This window comes from Salmo salar, chromosome 13 (genome assembly GCF_965601325.2).
Source record: "Salmo salar chromosome 13, fSalSal1, whole genome shotgun sequence".
NCBI classification, from domain to species: domain Eukaryota; kingdom Metazoa; phylum Chordata; class Actinopteri; order Salmoniformes; family Salmonidae; genus Salmo; species Salmo salar.
The window spans coordinates 106762127-106786257 of NC_138303.1; the positions used below are offsets into that span (position 1 = coordinate 106762127).

Genomic DNA, 24131 nt, shown 5'->3' on the forward strand with positions numbered 1-24131 from the left:
ATCCAGTATCTATGTATGTATATATCAAGTATCCATCTATACACACACACAGTATCACAAAAGTGAGTACACCCCTCACGTTTTTGTAAATATGAGTATATCTTTTCACAGCCATTAATGTCTAAACCGCTGGCAACAAAAGTGAGTACTCACTTTTGTTGCCAGCGGTTTAGACATGAATGGCTTTGAGTTGTGTTATTTTGAGGGGACAGCAAATTTACACTGTTATACAAGCTGTACACTCACTACTTTACATTGTAGCAAAGTGTCATTTCTTCAGTGTTGTCACATGAAAAGATACACTCATATTTACAAAAATGTGAGGGGTGTACTCACTTTTGTGAGATACTGTACATACACACACACACACAGTATCTATTTCTACATCCAGTATCTATGAACATCCAGTATCTCAATCTCTATATCTTGTACCACCCATCCACCTCTAGACAATGTTGTGCAAAACAAAACAGTTTGTGAAAATGGCTGGATCACAGCGCCTCAACTCCAAAAGTTTGAAGAGAAATGACTGTAAACATACTCTAATTAACAATTTATCTTAATATTAATGAATCTTAATATTACAGTGAATAGACCAAATTCATCCTTAATTCTCATTTGCATTCAAAAGGCCATCCATCCTCCAACCCAAAAAGATCATGAATAAAGATTAATTTAGCAATCTCCTCTAAAAACACACTGTTAACCCAGATATACTGTATCATAATATAATGTATTCGCAATGTAGCAAAGTTACATTATAGACAACGTACTGACACTACTTATAACTAAGACCATAAGTATTAATTTTAGCCAAAGGCAAATTTAGGATATGTAATCTCTTACATTTACATCTAAGTCATTTAGCAGACGCTCTTATCCAGAGCGACTTACAAAATGGTGCATTCACCTTATGATATCCAGTGGAACAACCACTTTACAATAGTGCATCTAAATCTTTTAAGGGGGGGGGTTAGAAGGATTACTTTATCCTATCCTAGGTATTCCTTAAAGAGGTGGGGTTTCAGGTGTCTCCGGAAGGTGGTGATTGACTCCGCTGTCCTGGCGTCGTGAGGGAGCTTGTTCCACCATTGGGGTGCCAGAGCAGCGAACAGTTTTGACTGGGCTGAGCGGGAACTGTGCTTCCTCAGAGGTAGGGGGGCCAGCAGGCCAGTGGTGGATGAACGCAGTGCCCTTGTTTGGGTGTAGAGCCTGATCAGAGCCTGAAGGTATGGAGGTGCCGTTCCCTTCACAGCTCCGTAGGAAATCACCATGGTCTTGTAGCGGATGCGAGCTTCAACTGGAAGCCAGTGGAGAGAGCGGAGGAGCGGGGTGACGTGAGAGAACTTGGGAAGGTTGAACACCAGACGGGCTGCGGCATTCTGGATGAGTTGTAGGGGTTTAATGTTAAATGGATAGTGATGCATTTGTCAGTTTACTGAGTTTATAATATTCCTGGACAGGACCGGATTAAGAAATTATACGGGCTTTGTTAAAAAAAAGAAATTGTTAGCAGTAGTGTTGAGCGATTATCCGAAATTTCTGTTATTTGTCCGTTTTTAAACAACTAATTGACCAACATCGGTTAAATGATTTGAATTCCATTTCATTCCGTTTTCTTTCTTCTTCCTGTGAGCTCAATGAGCACATTACCACAGTTTCTCTAGAGATCAGATCCAGCCTGAACTGTGTAATGTAGTAGGGAGTTGTTTAAACACCACTTTAAATGTGTACATGACACTGCAACAAAATTTCCCCAAGGGGACAATAAAGTCAGTAAAGTAAAGTAGCCAATAATCTACATAGTGTAGCACATAAAACGTGGTAATTAACTATAATCCATTGCGCATCTACTTGTCCAGTCAGAGTTTTACGACTGCCACAGAAGAGGCAGAAGAATCCAATCGTGAGGGGATAGAGAGAGCAGCTGTTGCTTCGCAAGGTATCTCTACCTGAAAATACATGATCAGGTATTCCCAAACTGGAGGGGGTATGCGCAATGCCGCCGGGGGTATGCCAAATAATAATGTAATTCACTTTTTTTTTTTTAAATGTTAAATTTATATATATATATTTTTTTCCCATCTTCCCATAAAGTCCATTTAGAAAAGTCCCGCGTCCATAGAGACACATACTAGCTCTACTTTTAGTACTGCTACTACCAGCAGTACCTGCACCTGTCAACGACACAAGTTGTTCTGCTTCCACGAGCACATCCAATGCCAGCATTAGTACCGTAATTTCCGGACTATTAAGCGCACCTGAATATAAGCCGCACCCACTGAATTAAAAAATATATATATTATTTTGAACATAAATAAGCCGCACATGTCTATAAGCCGCAGGTGCCTACCGGTACATTGAAACATATTAACTTTAAACAGGCTTTAACGAAACACGGCTTGTAACAAAAAATAAAAAATTAGCAGTAAGCTTTAGTTGTCTTTTTGCACCGAGTCAATTCCTCACGCTGCTGTTTCCTACGTCTTATCATCGACTCATTAAGACCAAGCTCCCGTGCAGCAGCTCTATTTCCTTTTCCAACAGCCAGATCAATCGCCTTCAACTTGAAAGCTGCATCATATGCATTGCTCTGTGTCTTTGCCATGATGAGGGTGACAAAATGACTACCGTAATCAGAATGATGGGAAGTTTGAGAGCGCTCAATTTAATCTAAACAGTAAAAAAAGTTGTTTGACCTTAAACCGTTCGTCAATTTCATTGGTCTAATGAAAGCTTCATGCTGCCAAAAAACTGAGCACGTCACAGAATGTGTTTTTTGGAGAAAAAAAAAAGTAAAGCGGGAAAAATCCATATATTAGCCGTGTCATTGTTTAAGCCGCGAGGTTCAAAGCTGGGAAAAAAGTTGCGGCTTATAGTCCGGAATTTACGGTAATTCTACATTTGTTGTTAGCCAAGCTAGCATGGACACTGACAGTTGTGAATCTGATGCAGCCGAAGAGCTACTGCCCTCTTACCCGGGAAAGCACCGAACAACAGACAGGGACATAGAACCATCGAAGAGGTGCAAATATGATAACTAAATTGATTTGGGGTTCACTTATATTGGGAGTAGTGCCTTTCCTCAGCCACCGTGTGTTATATGTGCAAAAGGATATTTTTTAAGTACTGGACAGCTTTGTGACATCAAATGGACTTTGGTGGGCAAGATACATAGGTGTCTGTACTGATGGCGCAAAAGCCATGACAGGGTGACATTGTGGAGTGGTAACGAGCGTGAAAGCAGTTGCTCCCGACGCCACTTGGGTACACCGCAGCATCCACCGAGAGCCTCTTGCTGCCAAGGGAATGCCTGACAGCTTGAAAGACGTTTTGGACACGACAGTGAAAATGGTTACCTTTGTTAAAGCAAGGCCCCTGAACTCTCATGTATTTTCTGGACTATGCAAGGATAGGGACATCGACCATGTAATGCTTTTACAACATACAGAAGTGTGCTGGTTGTCAAGGGGCAAAGTATTGACAATTTATTTATTTTTTTAAATTGAGAGACGAGCTTAAAGTTCTTTACTGACCATAATTTTCACTTGTCTGACCGCTTGCATGATGACGAGTTTCTCACACGACTGGCCTATCTGGGTGATGTTTTTTCACACCTGAATGATCTGAATCTAGGATTACAGGGACTCTCCACAATTATATTCAATGTGCGGGACAAAATTGAGGCTATGATTAAGAAGTTGGAGCTCTTCTCTGTCTGCATTAACAAGGACAACACACAGGTCTTTCCATCATTGTATGATTTTTTATTTATGTGATAAAGCGAAGCACCGGAGTGAGTTGGGTGCACAATTACACAGATACTTTCCCGAAACGGACTACACAAACTGGATTCGTTATCCCTTTCATGCCCTGCCTCCAGTCCACTTACCAATATCTCAACAAAAGAGCCTCATCGAAATTGCAACAAGCTGTTCTGTGAAAATGTAATTTATATCAGAAGACACTGCCAGATTTCTGGATTGAGCTGCGCTCAGAGAATCCTGCCTTGGCAAAAGGCACGGATGTCCTTTGCAACCACGTACCTATGTGAGAGTGGATTCTCGGCCCTCACTAGCATGAAAACTAAATACAGGCACAGACTGTGTGTGGAAAATGATTTAAAACTGAGACTCTCTCTAATACAACCCAACATTGCAGAGTTATGTGCATCCTTTAAGCACACCCTTCTCATTAACCTGTGGTGAGTTATTCACAAATTTCAATGAACAAATAAGGTTTTATATGTAAGACGGTTAAATAAAGAGTAAATTATTGATTATTATTATATTATTTATGCCCTGGTACTATAAGAGCTCTCTGTCACTTCCCTCTAGCTGGGTTGTGACAAAAACTCACTCATTCTATTATTTAATACATTTATTGTATAAATGTGTGTGTGTGGCAGGCTTACAACGATGGCAAAAAAAACAACATTTGAGAGTGCGCTGACCCTGGTGCTAGAGGGGGTACGCAGCTGGAGGTTGAATGTTTGAAGGGGTACAGGACAATAAAAAATATTTGGGAACCACTGATCGTTAGATCTTTGGTATTCAGCCTTATTTACTTTGAAGAACTACTAAAATAGTGATTTTGTCAAGACAGCAGCTCTATAAAGATGAGATGATGACTTGGAATGAAATAATAGAGTCATCAAATAAAACCAATGCAATATACACATCTGAAATATTTTATTAAAGTAATGTGAATAAATGATGGTTAATAAGTGATGAGCAGTAATGGACAGTCACTACCATCATGGGACTTGTATTAACTGTTTTAGTCTGTGTTGTTACAGCATTCAACCCAAATAATTGAAACAGAAATAAATAAGAAATATTTTTGAACAATCCAACCGAAATGCATTTTTCTGGCATGGTTTAGGTCCACTTGTAGAATCTAAGCCAGGGCGCATTGAAGCGGTTCTGGCAGCTCGTGGTGGGCCGAAACCCTGTGTTTTTTTATTAATCAGTAACCCAATCAAGGCAGGGCCCACCCGTTACCCACGTGGGCACCCTTACCACCTCCCCCCGATCTGACGATTAGCAGAGCGGCAGCAGGCTGTCTATACTCATTGAGAGCGGACTTCTGAATCCTCCTGTGGTTGGCGGAGATATATATATATATATATATCTTCAGAGCACCTATGTTTGGGTTTTATAAATAATACGCATTTTCTATTTATTTTTGCTGCTTCTTGGGCCCCCACGGACCTGGCGGCTTCAACCCCAGTAAGCCCCTGCATTAATCCAGCCCTGCTCCTGGACAGAGAGTGAGGGGGTGACAGGAAAGCTGGTACGAGAGAGAGAGAGAGTATGATGGAATGGTCTGGATTCTAACCCACGCGTAGGTGCTCTGAAGGCATTGGCACAAATCGGTAGAACACCCAAGGCAACCCAGAAACAATTTGAATGACAGTGCGGGTTTCCTACAGTTTGGGTTTTGTTTCCTACAGTTTGGGTTTTGTTTCCTACAGTTTGGGTTTTGTTAAATCCAGCCAAAAGTCCCCTCCAGAGCTAAGAAAAGACAGCAAACGTACTGTAATGAACAATATATAATCTTAATGTCACAGTGAACGGTCCAAAGTCAATCTCTAAATCCTCTTTAGGATCTTCCCAAAAGGCCATTTATCCTTAACATCAGAAACAAAATCTACCATTAACAAAAAAAGGGGCATGATTGCTGAATTAATCCCATGTTCTTAACCCAGATGTACAGTATCTTAATAAAAACAACTTAGCGAAATATTATAGATCATATTCAATTTTCCAAGGTTTAAAACAGAAAAAATGTATTCACACTATTTATAAATAATACCAAAAGTATTGACCTTAGCCAAGGGCAAATTTCAGATTGGGAATCTCTCAAATGTGTTGTGATGGTGGCCAAGCGGTGTAAGCCGCAGCCTCCAGCACACATCTATGGTGTCGGCATGGGTCTGAATCCTGCCTACTTCCCTTTGACACAAAGTTCTCTTTCCCCACTGTCATCATCTCTCTGTTCAATAAAAGTCAGAAAAAAAAATTGAATAAAAAAAAAACATCTACACAGTGCATTCGGAAAGTATCCATACCCCTCGAATTTTTCACGTTACAGCCCTATTCTAAAATTGATTCATTCACCTTCCAATAGGACAACGACACTAAGCACACAGCCAAGACAATGCAGGAGTGACTTCGGGACAAGTCTCTGAATGTCCTTGACTGGCCCAGCCAGAGCCTGGACTTGAACCCAATCTAACATCTCTGGAGTGACCTGAAAATAGCTGTGCAGAGACACTCCCCATCCAACCTGACAGAGCTTGAGAGGATCTGCAGAGAAGAATAGGAGAAACTCCCCAAATACAGGTGTGCCAAGTTTGTAGCATCATACCCAAGAAGACTCGAGGCTGTAATCATTACCAAAAGCTGCTTCAACAAATTACTGAGTAAAGGGTCTGAATACTTATGTAAATGTCATATTTCAGTTTTCCATTTGTAAGAAATTTGCAAAAAAAGAAAAAATGTTTCTAACTGTTTTTGCTTTGTGCTATGGGGTAATGTATTTGAATAACGCTGTAACGTAACAAAATCAGGAAAAAGTCAAGGAGTCTTGAAACTTTCCAAATGCACTGTACATGGGTTGTTATGGATTTGTCAGTTTACAATACTCCTTTCTCTGTGAAATTATTTGCTGGTTAGGGGTTAACCTTAACCAGTATAACACATGGTATTGTCTATTGAAATCATAATATATTTTTTTTAATTACATTGTGGCTTCTGTAAATGTGCAATCAAAGTGGCATGTATCAAAGGAGCAGAATAAAACTCAGTTGACATTTTAATAAAGAGAACAAGATACGTTTCTGATTAAATTACATTTTCTTATAATGTAATTTTACTAACAGGAGGGGTACGTCTTTTCCCATTAATATCGTCTTAAGATTTAAGATGATTACAAGCCAAAAACACTTGACAAATGAAAGCAATTGGAAGGCTGTAAGTATATAGGTCTAGGGGGGAACTGCGACATCAAGAAAGCAATCAGAAGGATCCCATGTTTTGTATCTGTGTATGAAGGATGTATTTAAAGACTGATGTCAAATCCTCCAAGGACAAATGGTGCCCGAGATGTATCCTTTTCTTGCAGCCAGCCCAGGGCCACATGGCACAAAGCACACAGCTGAGGGATGGTCAGACAGTAGAAGACATTTGTATAAACAAAATCCAATTTGTTTCTCAAAATTAAGAAGCAGGCAAATCTCCCTCGAGAAAGTAAGTGAACATTTATTAAAACTGTGAGTCTAATCTTTATCTTGTCCAAGTGACCCATTTATGAGAAAGCCCTTCTCAGATCAGAGAACATAATTTACCAGAGACTAACAGTAAGACGAGGTCAATCATATAATCATAATTCACATCTCTATAGACGGGGTCAAGACCTTAACGAGGGCATAATAATCTACTAGATTATAATCCCATACAGACCAATCACGTTACTGCATTAGAGTCAGATGTACAGTATGTCTGTACTGTTTGTATAGTCTTAATGTTGTGCCGGTGGCTCGGCTGTAGTACGCATTCTTTGAAGTTCAATGTTAAATTCAAAATCTCCCTACCATCATATCTGTCAACGAAAATGTGCAAATCAACTTGGGAGGTACACAACACACTCCCCGCCTCTCGTCATGATCCGTCCAGCCATTCCAGAGAATCAGTATATCTGATTTCTGATGGGTCGTTAGCACTAGGGTCGTCAGACAATTATTTTGCCCAAAACCTAGCTCAAATTCTAGACGTCGGATTAAAACAAATCTACAGCGTCCATAAGGTGAACATTAGACTTAGATCCATTTGGAATGATTAAGTTTGTAGGTGCAACAGTTTAAAAAAATATATCTAAATTTACCACTCTCACATGCACAAATCTGCCCAATGAAAACCAACGATGTGCTACCTTTTGGTAGCATTTCTGACAATACTAACATCTTTTCAGTCGAATCTCAGAGTTTTAAAACAGTCGAGCAACTCGGTTGCTGCCCAACAGTAGCAGCTTGCGAGTAGAAGGCTAGTTGGATGAGAAGCAAAAGGAAGGTAGCTAGCTAACTAGCTAGCTCTGTATATTTTGCTACGGAAGGTTTTTCCTATGGCTGAAGACAGTCATCTGTATAAACTGCTGACCTGGACACTTGGGTGTAAATCAGAGCACAAATAAGCTAGCAGACGTCCTTGGCTGCTATTATAGCTAGTTAGATGCACAATACTTTGGAAACTTTGGGAAAACTGCCACGCTGCTAATTCATTTATTGTAATGAAACAGCAGGGAGCAGGTATCGAACCCTCGACCTTCTAGCCCGAAGTCCAGCGCGCTATCGACTGTGCCGCAAAAGCATGCTCGAACGGCAGAGTCGATTTCTGCGATTATAAACCCAGGGTCGTCGATTTCCGCGTTTATAAACCCAGGGTCGTTACACTATAATACATGCACACACCAGACAGACACATTGCTGTTAGAAGATCCAGAGTATATTCTATCCCTTACCATATGTATTAATTCAGTACGCTCCCTCCTCTGTCAATTAAATTTTCTTCATGTTATTATAATCGAAATTTGCGCTGACTGATCAACACAGTTTAAAGTTACTTTTCAAAGTGTTCCTGAAAACCTGAAGTCGCCATCCACAAGTAAAAAGAGGCAGAGGTGCGGGTTGAACACAAAGCATCATAATGATCTTTTCTAGCGTGACCTGTGACTAGTCAAAAGAAAAACACCATGCTTGCTAACTTGGTTAGCTATGTGATAAAATGAAACTGTTTACAACTCTGACTTTTATAAAAAAAATTAAAAATAAAATACAGAGCAAGAATGAAATACATTTCTATCAGTACTGAGTGAATGCCGTTCTGCATATGACTGTTGTACTGCGCCGCTACTTGTCTGTTTGCGGTCCGCCCTTTTAGCTTGCACGATTCCTTCGACCTGTCTCTCATCAACAAGCAGTTTTTTCGCCCACAGAACTGTCGCTGACTGGATGTCGCACCATTCTCGGTAAACCCTAGACACTGTCGTGCGTGTAAAGCTCAGGAGGGTGGACATTTCTGATACACTGGATCTGGCGTGCCTGGTAACCGACGATCACACCACGCTCAAAGTCGCTGACGTCACTGGTTTTGCCCATTCTATCATTCAATAGAAAAGTAACTGAATGCCTCACTGTCTGTAGAAGCGATCCATTTTCATGAACGGGGGTGGTGTGCCTAATAAACATTAAACTCGACTGTTTTAAAGTGCCCATTGGCCTCACGGTAAAATCCCTGAGCGGTTTTCTTCCTCTCTGGCAACTGAATTAGAAAGGATGCCTGTATCTTTGTATTGACTGGGAGTATTGATACACCATCCAAAGTGTAATTAATAACTTCATGCTCAAAGTCTGAACAAAAATGGGAAACAGTGTTTAAACCCTTTACAGTGAAGATCTCTTTTTTCCAGTAGGTAAAAAAAAAAAAAAAAATGTATGAAATGTATGCATTCACTACTGTAAGTCGCTCTGGGTAAGAGCGTCTGCTAAATGACTAAAATGTAAAAATGTAAAAGTTATTTGGATTTTTACGAATTATCTTTGAAAGACAGGGTCCTGTATATATAAACTCAGCAAAAAAAAAGAAACGGCCCTTTTTCAGGACCCTGTCGACCCTGTCTTTCAAAGTTATTTGGATTTTTACGAATTAACTTCACAGATCACTGTAAAGGGTTTAAACACCGTTTCCCATGCTTGTTCAATGAACCATAAACAATGAATGAACATGCACGTGTGGAACGGTCATTAAGACACTAACAGCTTACAGACGGTAGGCAATTAAACTTAGGACACTAAAGAGGCCTTTCTACTGACTCTGAAAAATACCAAAAGAAAGATGCCCAGGGTCCCTGCTCATCTGCGTGAACGTGCCTTAGGCATGCTGCAAGGAGGCATGAGGACTGCAGATGTGGCCAGGGCAATAAATTGCAATGTCCGTACTGTGAGACGCCTAAGACAGCGCTACAGGGAGACAGGACGGACAGCTGATTTTCCTCGCAGTGGCAGACCACGTGTAACAACACCTGCACAGGATCGGTACATCCGAACATCACACCTGCGGGACAAGTACAGGATGGCAACAACAACTCCTGAACTTATGTGACGTGTTACTACTGAACTTATTTAGGTTTGCCATAACAAAGGGGTTGAAAACTTATGGCTTTTAATTTTTTTTATTAATTTGTTAAAATGTCTAAAAACTTAATTCCACTTTGACATTATGGGGTAATGTGTGTAGTAGGCCAGTGACAAAATTCAGGCTGTAACTTTGGTTGTTACGTGATCATATTACTGCCACACCGGTGGTCACAAGTCATGACGGCAGTCAAATTCCACGTGACCGTTTAGTCACGGTAATTAGGCTTCTCCAAGCTCTGATGCTGCTGATGGTCATTAGTAACCTACTAAACTTTCTAACTGCCTGGTACTCAGCACTCTACTGTCCCTCTAATCACACTGACATCAACGCAAATGTAATCAGAAATCTAATCAAACACTTCATGAGATCCCATGAGCTCATGTTGCTCAACGTTTCTACAGGCTATGCAATTTGAAAAGACTAAATAGTTTATCAACATTTTAAGCTAAACGTTCTGATCTGTTGCGTCAGCCTCATTGCTTTTAAAAGGTTTTTCGATGCTAGTGGTTGTATTCATTTGGGATCGGTCACATCCCACAACTGTCCCAGACTATGTTTGGAATATTTATTTCCCCCTCGCACAGAATAGGTCAACTTTTGTACTATGGGGGAAAGTAGATTGACATAGGCTAGTGCTTTTGCTCATGCAGCCTGAGCGTAAAACAAAGCAGAGCTCATAACTTATCCGACTCCTTTCAAATCATCATGTCGCATCACGCAGCCTTAGAATGTATTAAAAAAAATCAAAACATATAGCACAACATTTGTATCACAACTAAAGTTACATAAATAAATTAAACAAATAGGAGGATCTGTTTCTTTGTTAATCGCTAACACAATAGCTGCATGTGTGCACTCTCTCAATTTGGAGAAAACATCCTTTCTATTTTATTCAGCTATGTTCATTTGTATTCTTCATACTATTAAATATAAATAATGCCACGGATTTCTAAGCAAATATTGTCTGCTAAATGAACTAGCGTAGCCCACAGCCATGTGGCACAGCCAGATCAGGGCCTAACATGAGGACAACTCAGCGTATGCTATTCTGTTCTTCTGAAATATATGAAGAAAATGTCATCTGTTTCTTTAGACCCGTCTAAAAAAAATATATGTAGATGTTCCAAAGGTCTGCATCAGTGGCTTGTAGGCTGTGTGTGGAAGCCAGGAGATGTTAAATGTGTTTGTTAATTAACGGTTAATTACTGTGAGACCGGCAGTTATTTTCTTGACAATCACCAGCTGACAAAATGTTATATATGACTGCCAAAGCCCTAGCTGTAACGCAATAAAAATGTGGAAAAAGTAAAGGCGTGTGAATACTTTAACCGCATAATTCTACAGTTATGAAAAACTAGTCAAATAATAATAATAAATGAACACTAGTTAGCCTTAGTGATATATTCATCAATATTGATCATGTCAAATGATAATTTTGGTAAGACTATTTGGATAGTCTGTAGAGCATCTACAGACCATCAGTAACCTTAGCAAGCAGTTTCTTATCAACAAACTATCTGTAGAGCATCTACAGACCATCAGTAACCTTAGCAAGCAGTTTCTTATCAGACGGTCATACTATCAACAAACTATCTGTAGAGCATCTACAGACCATCAGTAACCTTAGCAAGCAGTTTCTTATCAACAAACTATCTGTAGAGCATCTACAGACCATCAGTAACCTTAGCAAGCAGTTTCTTATCAGACGGTCATACTATCAACAAACTATCTGTAGAGCATCTACAGACCATCAGTAACCTTAGCAAGCAGTTTCTTATCAGACGGTCATACTATCAACAAACTATCTGTAGAGCATCTACAGACCATCAGTAACCTTAGCAAGCAGTTTCTTATCAACAAACTATCTGTAGAGCATCTACAGACCATCAGTAACCTTAGCAAGCAGTTTCTTATCAGACGGTCATACTATCAACAAACTATCTGTAGAGCATCTACAGACCATCAGTAACCTTAGCAAGCAGTTTCTTATCAACAAACTATCTGTAGAGCATCTACAGACCATCAGTAACCTTAGCAAGCAGTTTCTTATCAGACGGTCATACTATCAACAAACTATCTGTAGAGCATCTACAGACGGAAAATCTGTACTATCCAAAATAAAGCGTCATCATTATTTTCTAATACCAAGAGACTTTCCTTGGAATATGGCTCTCTCCCCATAATGGTTGAATATTTTGTCTGTCTGTCTGTCTGTACCTTCGATATCATAATACCTAAGAACAAAATATGTTATTGTTATTCGTCAATGGAAAAGACAAACAATTGATGTAACTGATGTTGTTGACAAAAGAACGGAGATTGTCATCTTTCATCAGGATTAAGTTACACCATCAAACCTTTATTTGTATCGCTAGCCTCTAACAAAAAGACTAACACAGAGTCTTAATCTGCATGATCCTAAGATCATATGAAAAGCCTGAGAGGCTGACAGAAGTATCTAAAGAATATATGTACGGTGCATTTTGAAAGTATTCAGACCCCTTTGACTTTTTCCACATTTTGTTACGTTACACCCTTATTCTAAAATGGATGAATTTGCTTTCTTCCCTGCTCATAATTCTACACAAAATACCCAATAATGACAAAGTGATAACAGGTTTAGAACATTTTGCTAATTTATAAAAAATATCACATTTTACGTAACTATTCAGATCCTTTGCTATGAAACAAAAAAATTGAGCTCAAGCGCATCCTGCTTCCATTGATCATCCTTGAGATGTTTCTACAACTTGATTGGAGTCCATCTGTGGTAAATTCAATTGATTGGACATGATTTGGAAAGGCACACACGTGTCTATATAAAAGGTCCCACAGTTGACAGTGCATGTCAGAGCAAACACCAAGCCATGATGTCAAAGGAATTGTCCGTAGAGTGCCGAACCAGGTTTGTGTTGAGGCACAGATCTGAGGAAGGGTGCCAAAACATTTCTGCAGCATTGAAGGTCCTCAATAACATAATTCTTAAATGGAAGAAGTTTGGAACAACCAAGACTCTTCCTAGAGCTGGCTGCCTGTCCAAACTGTGCAATCGGGAGAGAAGGGCCTTGGTCAGGGAGGTGACCAAGAACCCGATGGTCACTCTGACAGAGCTCCAGATTTCCTCTGTGGAGATGTGAGAACATTCCAGAAGGACAACAATCTCTGCAGCACTCCACCAATCAGGCCTTTATGGTAGCGACCAGACGGAAAGGCACATGACAGCCCGCTTGGAGTTTTCCAAAAACACCTAAAGGACTCTCAGACCATGAGAAACAAGATTCTCTGGTCTGATGAAACCAAGATTGAACACTTTGGCCTGAATGTCAAGCGTCACATCTGGAGGAAACCTGGTACCATCCCTACGGTGAAGCACGGTGGTGGCAGCATCATGCTGTGGAGATGTTTTTCAGAGGCAGGGACTGGGAGACTAGTCAGGATCGAGGGAAAGATGAACAGAGCCAAGTACAGAGAAATCCTTGATGAAATCCTGAACGTTCTGGAGCAGGTTCTCAGACTGGGGTGAAGGTTCACCTTCCAACAGGACAACAACCCTAAGCACACAGCCCAGACAACGCAGGAGCGGCTTCAGGACAAGTCTCTGAATGTCCTTGAGCGGCCCAGCCAGAGCCCTGACTTGAACCCGATCAAACATCTCTGGAGAGAAGAATGGGAGAAACTCCCCAAATACAGGTGTGCCAAGCTTGTAGCGTCATACCCAAGAAGACTCAAGGCTGGAACCGCTGCCAAAAATGCTTCAACAAAGTACTGAGTAAAGGGTCTGAATACTTATGCAAAATGTGATATTTACGTTCTTTTTTTAATTTATACATTTGCAAAACAATTTTTTTGCTTTGTCATTTTGGGGCATTGCGTGTAGATTGACGAGGGGGAAAAAAACAATTGAATCAATTTTAGAATAAGGCTTTAATGTGACAAAATAAATGTGAAAAAGTCAAGGTGTTTGAATACTTTCCGAACACACTCATTTCTAGACTATGGACTAGGAATGACAGCAATATATGATTTGGTTTGTTTACCTGGCCACTGTTTCCACATGCTAACATTTTAGCATTTGTGGCACAAATGCAATTTATTGTAATTTTTCAAGTAAAAAGTAAGCATTTGGAATAGCCAGGTAATGAAACCAAAGAATGGAATGCTGTCAAACCTTGTCAATAGACTGCTTAAAAGGGTAAGGAAACCAATATGCAATTGTTAATTTGGGTGAACTATTGCTTTAATCTACTAGAACCTGAAAATATCGACATATTTAGGAAACAATGGTTACGTCAAGTAACGGAAATAAATAACGGTTAGGCTATACGTTATATCTTCTCAAAGCACTGACAAGGTCCATGTTAGAAAACAGTCATGATGTCATAAGAATTTTTTAAAATGTATTCGTCCTCTAGTCTAGAATGCAGCTCGGATGCTCTATAAAGGAAAGAACCGCCCACCAGACCCCCGAGCTCATATGCTCATGCACAAAACACAGCGAAAGTCAGCAAACATGGATTAGAGATGAGCTCCTGGGGAGATAAGGTGTCTATCCTACTAGGGGGGGGGGGGGGGGGGGGGGGGGGTGTAGTGGAGGAGGTTTAAGGTATCATAGTCTTGGGGACTTGTAGTTAAGGTATCATAGTAAATCCTACAGACTTGCCAGGAGGGGGATTTCAGACTGGGAAGCAAGAGACAAAAAACAATTTTGCAGATTATTGAGTCTAGGCTGAGACACCTGCAGCAGTGGGGTATTGTGAGATTAAATATGAGATTTAATAAGGATTTCATTATGGCCTGGATTGAAAAACAATAGCTTGTTTGTCTGGAATATCAGATCTTACGTACCGTACTGTGTGTGTGATAAATACAGTTAAAGAATAATAACAAAACAACAATCGCTGTTACAGTACCCACCTCAACTCGTTCAGGTTCCTCAGTACTTCCTGTTGTGTTGCAACCACTGCACCCATCTCTTGACTCGGCGCCTGAAGAATTCAATAAACATAAAAATTACTGAAACATGTCATGATTCTTTTTAGTAAAATTATAAAAAACTTCAGTATGTGGTTCTATTGATATGAACAATATACTGTATGTGTGTGTGTGTTTGTATGCATGTGCGCTCGTGGTCTTCCTAGACTTCCTACCTGTCCCACCTGTCCTCCAGACTCCCCTTGGCGCTTGGAGATCTCGTCGGTAGCCACGGATACATAGCGCCGCTGTTCGTCCAGGATCACGGCCAGCTGATGGTGAAGCTGCTTGATCTCCAGATGGATCCGGTTCTGGCCCTCAAACACTTGGCGGATCTCTCTGTCGTTCACACTCTCATACATGTCCTCAACTACACAGATCAGACAGAAGGACGTCTTATTAGCATCTGGGCAGTCTAGCATCTATCGCTAGCATCTAGTATTAGCATCTGGGCAGTCTAGCATCTATCGTTAGCATCTAGTATTAGCATCTGGGCAGTCTGGCATCTATCATTAGCATCTAGTATTAGCATCTGGGCAGTCTGGCATTTAGTATTAGCATCTAGTATTAGAAGATGGACATATCCATTCGGGAAGTATTCAGACCTGTTTACTTTTTTCACATTTGGTTATGCCTTATTCGAAAATTGATTAAATTGTTCGCCCCTCATTAATTTACACACAATATCCCTTAAATGTAAAGCAAAAACAGGTTGACATTTTTGCAAATGTATAAAAAAAATAAAAATAGAAATATCATATTTACATAGGAAAATCTAGATGGCCAGGCTCTGAGATATATCTATCTATCTATCTACAAGGGCTTTTATCGTTACTATTTTCTACCTTGTAGAATTATAGTGAAGATAAGATACAACTATGAAATAACACATGGAATCATGAAGTAACCAAAAACGGTGTTAAACAAATCAAAATATATTTCATTTTTCAGATTCTTCAACCAGCTTCACCTGGAATGCTTTTCCAACTGTCTTGACGGAGTTCCCACATATGCTGAGCACTTGTTGGCTGCTTTTCCTTCACTCTGCGGTCCAACTCATCCCAACCATCTCAATTGGGTTGAGGTCGGGTGATTGTGGAGGTCATCTGACGCGGCACTCCATCACTCTCCTTCTTGGTCAAATAGCCCTTACACAGCCTGGAGGTGTGTTGGGTCATTGTCCTGTTGAAAAACAATTGATAGTCGCACTAAGCGCAAACCAGATGGGATGGAGTATCGCTGCACAATGCTGTGGTAGCCATGCTGGTTAACTGTGCCTTGAATTCGAAATAAAATCACTGACAGTGTCACCAGCACTGTCCTCCTCCATGCTTCACGGTGGAAACCACACATGCAGAGATCATCCATTCACCTATTCTGCGTCTCACAAAGACAACGGTTGGAACCAAAAATCTCAAATTTGGACTCATCAGACCAAAGGACCGATTTCCACTGGTCTAATGTCTGCGGCTCCTGTTTCTTAGCCCAAGCAAAGCTCTTCTTGTTATTGGTGTCCTTTAGTAGTGGTTTCTTTGCAGCAATTCGACCATGAAGGACTGATTCACAGTCTCCTCTGAACAGATGAGGTTGAAATGGGTCTGGTCTGTTACTTGAACTCTGAAGCATTTATTTTGGCTGCAATTTATAAGGCTGGTAACTCTAATGAACTTATCCTCTGCAGCAGAGGTAACTCTGGGTCTTCCTTTCCTGTGGCGGTCCTCATGAGAGCCAGTTTCATAACAGAGCTTGATGGTTTTGCGACTGCACTTGAAGAAACGTTCAAAGTCCTTGAAATTTTCTACATTGACTGACCTTCATGTCTTAATGATGGACTGTCGTTTCTCTCTGCTTATTTGAGCTGTTCTTCCCAAAATATGGACTTAATATTTTACCAAATAGGGGTGGTATACAGAATATAGCCCTACCTTGTCAAAACACAACTGATTGGCTCAAACGCATTAAGGAAATAAATTCCACAAATTAACAAGGCACACCTGCTAATTGAAACGCATTCCAGGGGACTTCCTCAAAGCTGGTTGAGAGAATGCCAAGATTGTGCAAAGCTGTCATCAAGGCAAAGGGTGGCTACTTTGAAGAATCTCAAATAGAAAATATATTTTGATTTGTTTAACCCTTTTTTTGCTTACCTCATGATTCCATGTGTTATTTCATAGTTTTGATGTCTTCACTATTATTCTACAATGTATAAAAATAGTTTAAAAAAAAATAAAAAATAGAAAAACCTTAAATGAGTAGGTGTCAACTTTTGACTGGTACAGTATGTAATTTTTTTAATGGGTCCGCAGCCTAATTAAAAAAATTGCCCATCCCTGATCTAGAATGTAAAAAGTAGCATATAACATGTATAGCAAAGACAGGATGAAGTGTGAGGAATATTATTGAGTGAAACTAACTGGGTTGTCCCTGAATGTCCGGATGCTCCTTCTGATAGTCCTCTTTCTTTTTGTCCAGATCCTGCTGAAAGTTCTCAAATTCCTCCTGGTACTTGTCCTTGTCCTGCTTGGGCATCTCTGCTTCAGGTGGGGGCTTCAAATGGGACAAAACAAGCCCTGTGAACCAGCACTGAAGAGACTGATGCACTGTACTCCTCTTACTTACATAATGCTTTCTCATACCTCTATCGAAGAAATAGGGCACACAATTCACTCTGATGTTCTTCCATTTAAAATTGTACTGAGTGGTACTGTAAGTGGTTTAACTTGTGGTAAGTGGAAACTGTACCAGTTACAGATATGACTATGAGTAGTATAACTAAGAAAATCTAGTTACCAGTTCTTGGCCAGGTTCTGATAGTCTGAACGTCAAGAAGGACAGGACATCATGATCATCTGGAAGACAAAAGTTACATTCAAAACACATTAAATATGATAAAAACAAAATAATTGGTTTCATGATTGACCATTACAACCTAACAATACCCACATTTTACATTTCAAGCAGTTTAATCTAAATAAATTAGGAAAAGTAAAAATCTAATTTGAAAGAAATGACATAAAAAGGGGGTCATAAAAAGGGGGTCTTAAGGCAAGTTTAATAATGCATTACAACCACAATGCATTATACCTGCAGGTCTCAATTAAACTGTTACCAAGATAACCACCTGCTAGACCACCAGTGGCAGCGGAGATGCCGAAGTAGCCCTCCTGTGGAATGACCATGTTGTCCACTTTTGTACAAAACTCATAGTCATCCTTATCTGGTGTGAACCCATTGTTGATCAGCACCTGACAGGACAGACAAGGTTTTTAGCACATTAACCAAGTGCAATCAATTAAAATGCATTATAATTGTGTACTGTTTTACCCTTTTTCCTCCCCAATTTCTTAATATCCAAATTGGGAGTAAGTCTTGGCCCATCGATGTGACTCACGTACGGACTCGGGAGAGGCGAAGGTCGAGAGCCATGCGTCCTCCGAAACACGACCCTGCCAAGCCGCACTGCTTCTTGACACACTGCTTGCTTAACCCGGAAGCCAGCCGCACCAATGTGTTGAAGGAAACACCGTACAACTGGCGACCGTGTCAGCGTGCATGCGCCCGGCCCACCACATGATTCACCCGAGCGCGATGGGACAACGACATCCCAGCCAGCCAAACCCTCCCCTAACCCGAACAACGCTGGGCCAATTGTGCACCGCCTCACGTGTCTCTACAGATCCAGGATCGAACCCAGATCTGTAGTGACACCTCAAGCACTGCGATGCAGTGCCTTAGACCGCTGCGCCACTTGGGAGGCGCGGCATATTTCTGTGTTTGATGCATTCGGGTGTTGATCATTTTATCGTGTTCTCAATAAATGGCCAATATAAAAACACCAGTCAAATTTGTCTAGGGTTTTTAAATTGGAGGGGATTGATAATTTACTTACTATTAGTGTTCTTTTATAGTATGTTATTTTGGCTCTGACGGGATAGGGTTTGTTACGGAAGTCTCTTAAACATGTCCCCAGGGCCTGAGTCGTGCCATCACTGAAAAGAAAACATCCTTTTTTTAGACACATTACATAGTAGTATTAGAAGTAGTAGTAGTACTACTTTATATATATATCACAAGAAGGGAAATTCATTCATCCCCACAAGCATCGACAATACAAAGTACAAAGGCAGACCTGGATTTATAACAAGTATAAAGGATACATGCACCATAGCAGCAAGAGAAACAAGTACAGAGAATATAGTGCTCCATAGATGGCCATACAAACAGAAAATACATGGTTTGGAGATTTCAGAAATTAAGGAAAACAGTTCCAATTAATGTGTAAACACAGAGTAGTGACGACACAGAAGACAGTGGTGTAAGCTCTAAGACATAGATGGCACAGAAAAGTGATTTCCAGCTTTCACTGCCCAGGGAGATTAGGATGAGAGAGAGGATTATAATCTCCAACCACAAATAAATAATTATATTTTCTAATCTTCTTTTAAGTTGTAAAAATGTTCAGTTGGTGATGTCAGTAAGGCGAAGGAAATGTTGACTTACTTTGGGTGATCATAAACAAGTTTGCCATTGTTTCCCACTACCAGCACAGCAGGGTTATTTTTCTAAAACAAACAGTAAAACAAACAACAATCTGTAATCTACCTAATCTAGGTTTTAAAGGTCATTGTGTTTCTTTCACAACGTCCAATACATGCTATCAGACCTAGGCTACAACTTGAAAATATGAGTATGTGTATTTGAATTTTAAAAGTATTAATGACATTATGAAAAAAAACGGTTAATTTACATTTTACCTGAATTAATTTGCAATATCCTTTTGACTTTTTTGCTTTAGCCATAATTAAATAAATAAATACATTTATTGTAAATTGATTAAATGAACGTAATAAAATCATAAAATTTGAGCACCAACCTTCCCATCGTTGTCAAAGGAATCGAAGAAGATGCCGATGCCGTTCCAGTTGTCAGCGGCTCCATAGACAGGACCATCCAGGCCTTGTGCACTGGTGAACCATATCGCCTGTTAGAGGGATGAGGACATGGAGACTGTGAATGTCCAAAAATACTTATTTTAACGGTCTGAATAACCATAGGTAACAGTAGCGCAGCCGAGGGACAGAGAGATAAATATAGAGACAGTAGATACAGTAAAATGTACAGTACAGTGAACGCATAATGTAGGACTTGAACCCACGACCTTGGCGTTACTAGTGCCACGCGTTTACCTATCTGAGCCACACAGGGACAGGACAGACATGCAGAGATAAACAAGGGGATTAACCTGTAGTCTGAGCTGAAAGGTCAGCACAACCCCACATTCACTACCAGCAGACTAGCTGCCGGGATATAGGCATAGGTAGCTCAATGGACATTAATAGGCATACCTATCACACTATTGAGCCGACACAAAACATACTGTACTGGCTCTAATATTTCATTTTCACATATCTTCCAGCACGGCTCCAGCAACTATGGTGGATGTGTGACCAGGCCAGTACAGCTTGGCTCAGCTCAGTAGGCTGACTAGGGCTAGAGCATAGAGAATTATAGAGGACTCTAGTGCCCATAAGGCCATTTTAGCATGGGGAGTGCCATTGAGGAGTTTTACCATAGGAGCCCCACAGTGGAGTTAAAATAATACCCATAAAACCTAGTGGTCGAACAAGGAAATGGTTCCAGTTGTTTTTCCATCATTCATTTTTCCCCATATGCGATTTTAGAAACACTTAAAATAAGGTCTGTGTTTCGTGTAGGCATACCAAGGCATGACGTTTTGATAACCATGTAAATCTCTCTCGGACAAGGTGACTTTTATCAATATATTTGTCTCTACTCATTTCTCAGATTCTAAAAAGCGTCATTAGTATCAATGTAGACATCATGCAAGACTACAAATCCCAGCAAGCTGCTGCACATCATATCTAGCTGACACCTTTACTAACAGGTATTGTGTCAGTTTAAAAACATGCACAAGACTGTTCACAGAATTGTCAATTTAAAGAAAATGCAGCCAATTTATTCATTACTACATTTAGCTAACATTAGATAGTTAATCCAGAGGTTCTTACCTTTGCCTCAATTTGGCTGTCTCTTCCAGATCATCATGGCATTTGTATTTCTTAATGATAGCCATGTTTGTTTGTTGGGGGGGGTAAATACAGGTAACTATATTGATAAAAATCACCTTCTCCTAAAGAAATTGACATGGTTATCAAAATGTCATGCCAGGGTAAGCCTACACGAAACACAGCCCTTATTTTAAAGTGTTTCTAAAATGGGAAAAATGAATGATGGAAAAAACAACTGGAAACATTTCCTTGTTCGACCACTAGCTTTTATGGGTATTATGACTCATACTGTGGTACTCTATTCTCAAGTAGTCAACTGGGTGGGACTTCCTATGGGGTTAAGGAAGGTTCACATAATTCCATCCAGGTCATCAGGAGGGATCAGCCAATGAATTATACTTGTGCGCAAAAACAGTAGCAGAAGAAGAAAACTGACTACTTCAAAATAGAGATGGCCTCAACGGAGCTGCCTGTGGGCTCACAGACGCCATAATGGGAGAGATACACATTCCCTATGGGCTAGAGTCGGAGTATATGGAAGCCATAGGAAGGAAAGTCTTCTTGCTCACTTGGCTAGCTTCACAATAACAAGACGCATACATATACTGTAGCCAGTGTTTTTAAAGCACACTACAGTTATCCCAGGGTTAAGTCATGCTTGTGTGAAAGGAGGGTAGGATAGCCCTGGGCTAAATTTAACCCATATTTAAGGATAGCCCTGTGCTAAGAAAATGCTGTGTGAAAAGGCCTAGTATTAAGCTAGACATGAGTGAATTTCCCTATCTTTATATAATAAAGGAAAATTGACTTGGCAACGTGGTGTTCCTCTTACCAGGCCATCCGCTCCCATCCTCCCTCGTCCAGACACACGGAATGTCACCTCTGCTTCCCAGTTGTCAAAGTTGACCGCGGTCTTGGTCCAGACCGAGCCCTTCTGACTCCTGAGAGAGGGGGTGATACGGACCTGATCGGCACTGGGGATGGCATCTGGAAAAGACACAAGACGTTAATGTTAGTTAGCAAGGTTGGGGTAAAGTCATACTGACCAAACCCTTACTGACAGAAGGCTAAGACAGCTCAGTTACCAGAAGCACTAGTGGTCCATTCCGTTATGACTGTAATGGACTGTACGGTACAGAAGCTTTGTGACTGACTGTGAATGTCCAGAAATACTTGTTTAACTGTTTGCATAGCGTAACTAAGTAAAGTAAGTAAGCCTTGTCCAAGCCATAATGGCCCATAGTGCAACTACAGGTGGAGAACCAGTATTGGTCCAGGGTAAACAATTGACCAGAAGTTATTTTCTTTACAAGCCTTGGGGTTAGTGTCTTAAGCCTACGTACACGTGTTACTGAGATTATTATTATTATTTCCAGGGTTCTTTGTGGACAACATTTACATGGATTAATTACATTCTGAAACCTTAAGTAAAGACAAAATAGGTAGCCTATACATAAACCCAATATTGTTAGCATTACAGTCAAGGGTTTGGTAGACAGCCAAGGTCCACAATAGTTTGTATATTTTGAGCCTACATTCAAAATGTCACAGTAGTTTAATCGTGTGTGTAAAACATGCCATATTCTGTACCCTGATAAGAAATGGACAACATGATCAAATTGACTCCTAAATCAGGGTGAGTCGACACCAGTCCGGGACCTTTGCACTGCTTCTAAAGACACTGATTTGTTAACCCTTTACATTACACAAAAACCATGCTAGTAGAGGGACAGATCAATTCAATAGGAAACAGAAATCAACCCATACAATACTCACCAACTTTAAAAAGGTTAAAGCGTTTTCTCTTATAATATTATAAAACCCAATGCTGGCTATTGCATGTGTGCAATGCTGTGGTAGTTTTCCAAAACCTGGAATGATCTGTATGTCCATATTTTGTTTCTATAGGCTGCAACGTTGTTAACAAGAACCCCCTCAACTTTTATACCGTGTCAGCTATAATGAAATGTAAGCTTGGCAACACCAGATGGTATACTTTGGGGTAGGGTGATTTAGGCAGCTGGCAGGCATGAACGTGACAAGGTAGTACTCAATGTAGCTAACGTTAGCTAGCTACTTGGTAACTTTACTGATGTCTGCATGTGTATTTCTTCTCTTCTCCTGCTTCTCTCCCCGTCTGATGTTGCTGCTCATTTCACTGCCATAACATGTTGAAACGAGTTTGATATCAGGCCCACTGACTAATCCTCAGTGGGTACAGGCAGTAGCCGGATAGCTACAACAAACGTGTCATAAAATGTCGTCCCCCCACCCACATGCAAAATAGCTAGCTACAATCGCTGGTTAGAATGGCAAGATATCTATCGCAGTGAATTCACCTTATTATAACGGTCAGCAATTGCCTAGCCACCGGCACCAGTCATAAACTGAAACTTACTTCCACTGTGTACCCAAAAGGGAATATTCCCGTCGGCTTGAGACAGGTGCGGTCCCTTGAAACTGTACTTGTATTCAAACCGGCGGTTTGGGGCGTCTGCAGTCGAAGCAGCGGCGGCGATATTATTGGCATTACTGTGGTGGAATATTAAAGTTAATATCAATAAACACGCATTAGCAGCCAGGCGGGTTACTATGGACACTGCCATCTTTTGGTACCACTGCTGACGTAGCATTGAATCAGAGAGGATGATGGGAATGCTTGTAGGGCCAACAGGGCGCTTTCTTATTGGTTGAATCCCTAGACATTGTAGGTTGAAAGTACACGTTGTAGGCTGACATATGCCTGCTTTTCTTTCACAATGTAAACAACCACCGTCACATTTTTGTTTTCACAATGTAGCCCAACCAGTCTTACTTTGTTGTATTTTCGTAAATCTTTGCCATATTTTACCAACATATTTTATCGAGTCCTGTGATGTGGCCACATCTTTCACCTCAAGTGACCTATTGGCTGTGCAAAAATAACAGCGTGACC

The 24131-nt window shown here is 40.5% G+C and overlaps 1 protein-coding gene across 2 annotated transcripts in view; it reads right to left on the minus strand.

Annotated features, from left to right (window-relative positions):
* lman1 (lectin, mannose-binding, 1) overlaps positions 1–23857 on the minus strand; it is a 31099-nt gene extending 7242 nt beyond the window's left edge. Inside the window, exons 1-10 of one of the 2 annotated variants that reach the window (XM_014138846.3) lie at positions 23595–23857; positions 22029–22183; positions 20041–20148; positions 19668–19729; positions 19057–19156; positions 18289–18412; positions 17958–18016; positions 17582–17714; positions 15344–15537; positions 15111–15181 (exon numbers count right to left, since the gene is read on the minus strand). In XM_014138846.3, coding sequence (XP_013994321.1) covers positions 15111–15181; positions 15344–15537; positions 17582–17714; positions 17958–18016; positions 18289–18412; positions 19057–19156; positions 19668–19729; positions 20041–20148; positions 22029–22183; positions 23595–23829 — 1241 coding nt within the window. In that variant the 5' untranslated portion in view covers positions 23830–23857. Of the gene's footprint in view, positions 1–15110; positions 15182–15343; positions 15538–17581; positions 17715–17957; positions 18017–18276; positions 18413–19056; positions 19157–19667; positions 19730–20040; positions 20149–22028; positions 22184–23594 lie in introns of both variants that reach the window. The other variant, XM_014138845.3, reaches the window with a different exon arrangement.
* Positions 23858–24131: the final 274 nt, after the last annotated feature.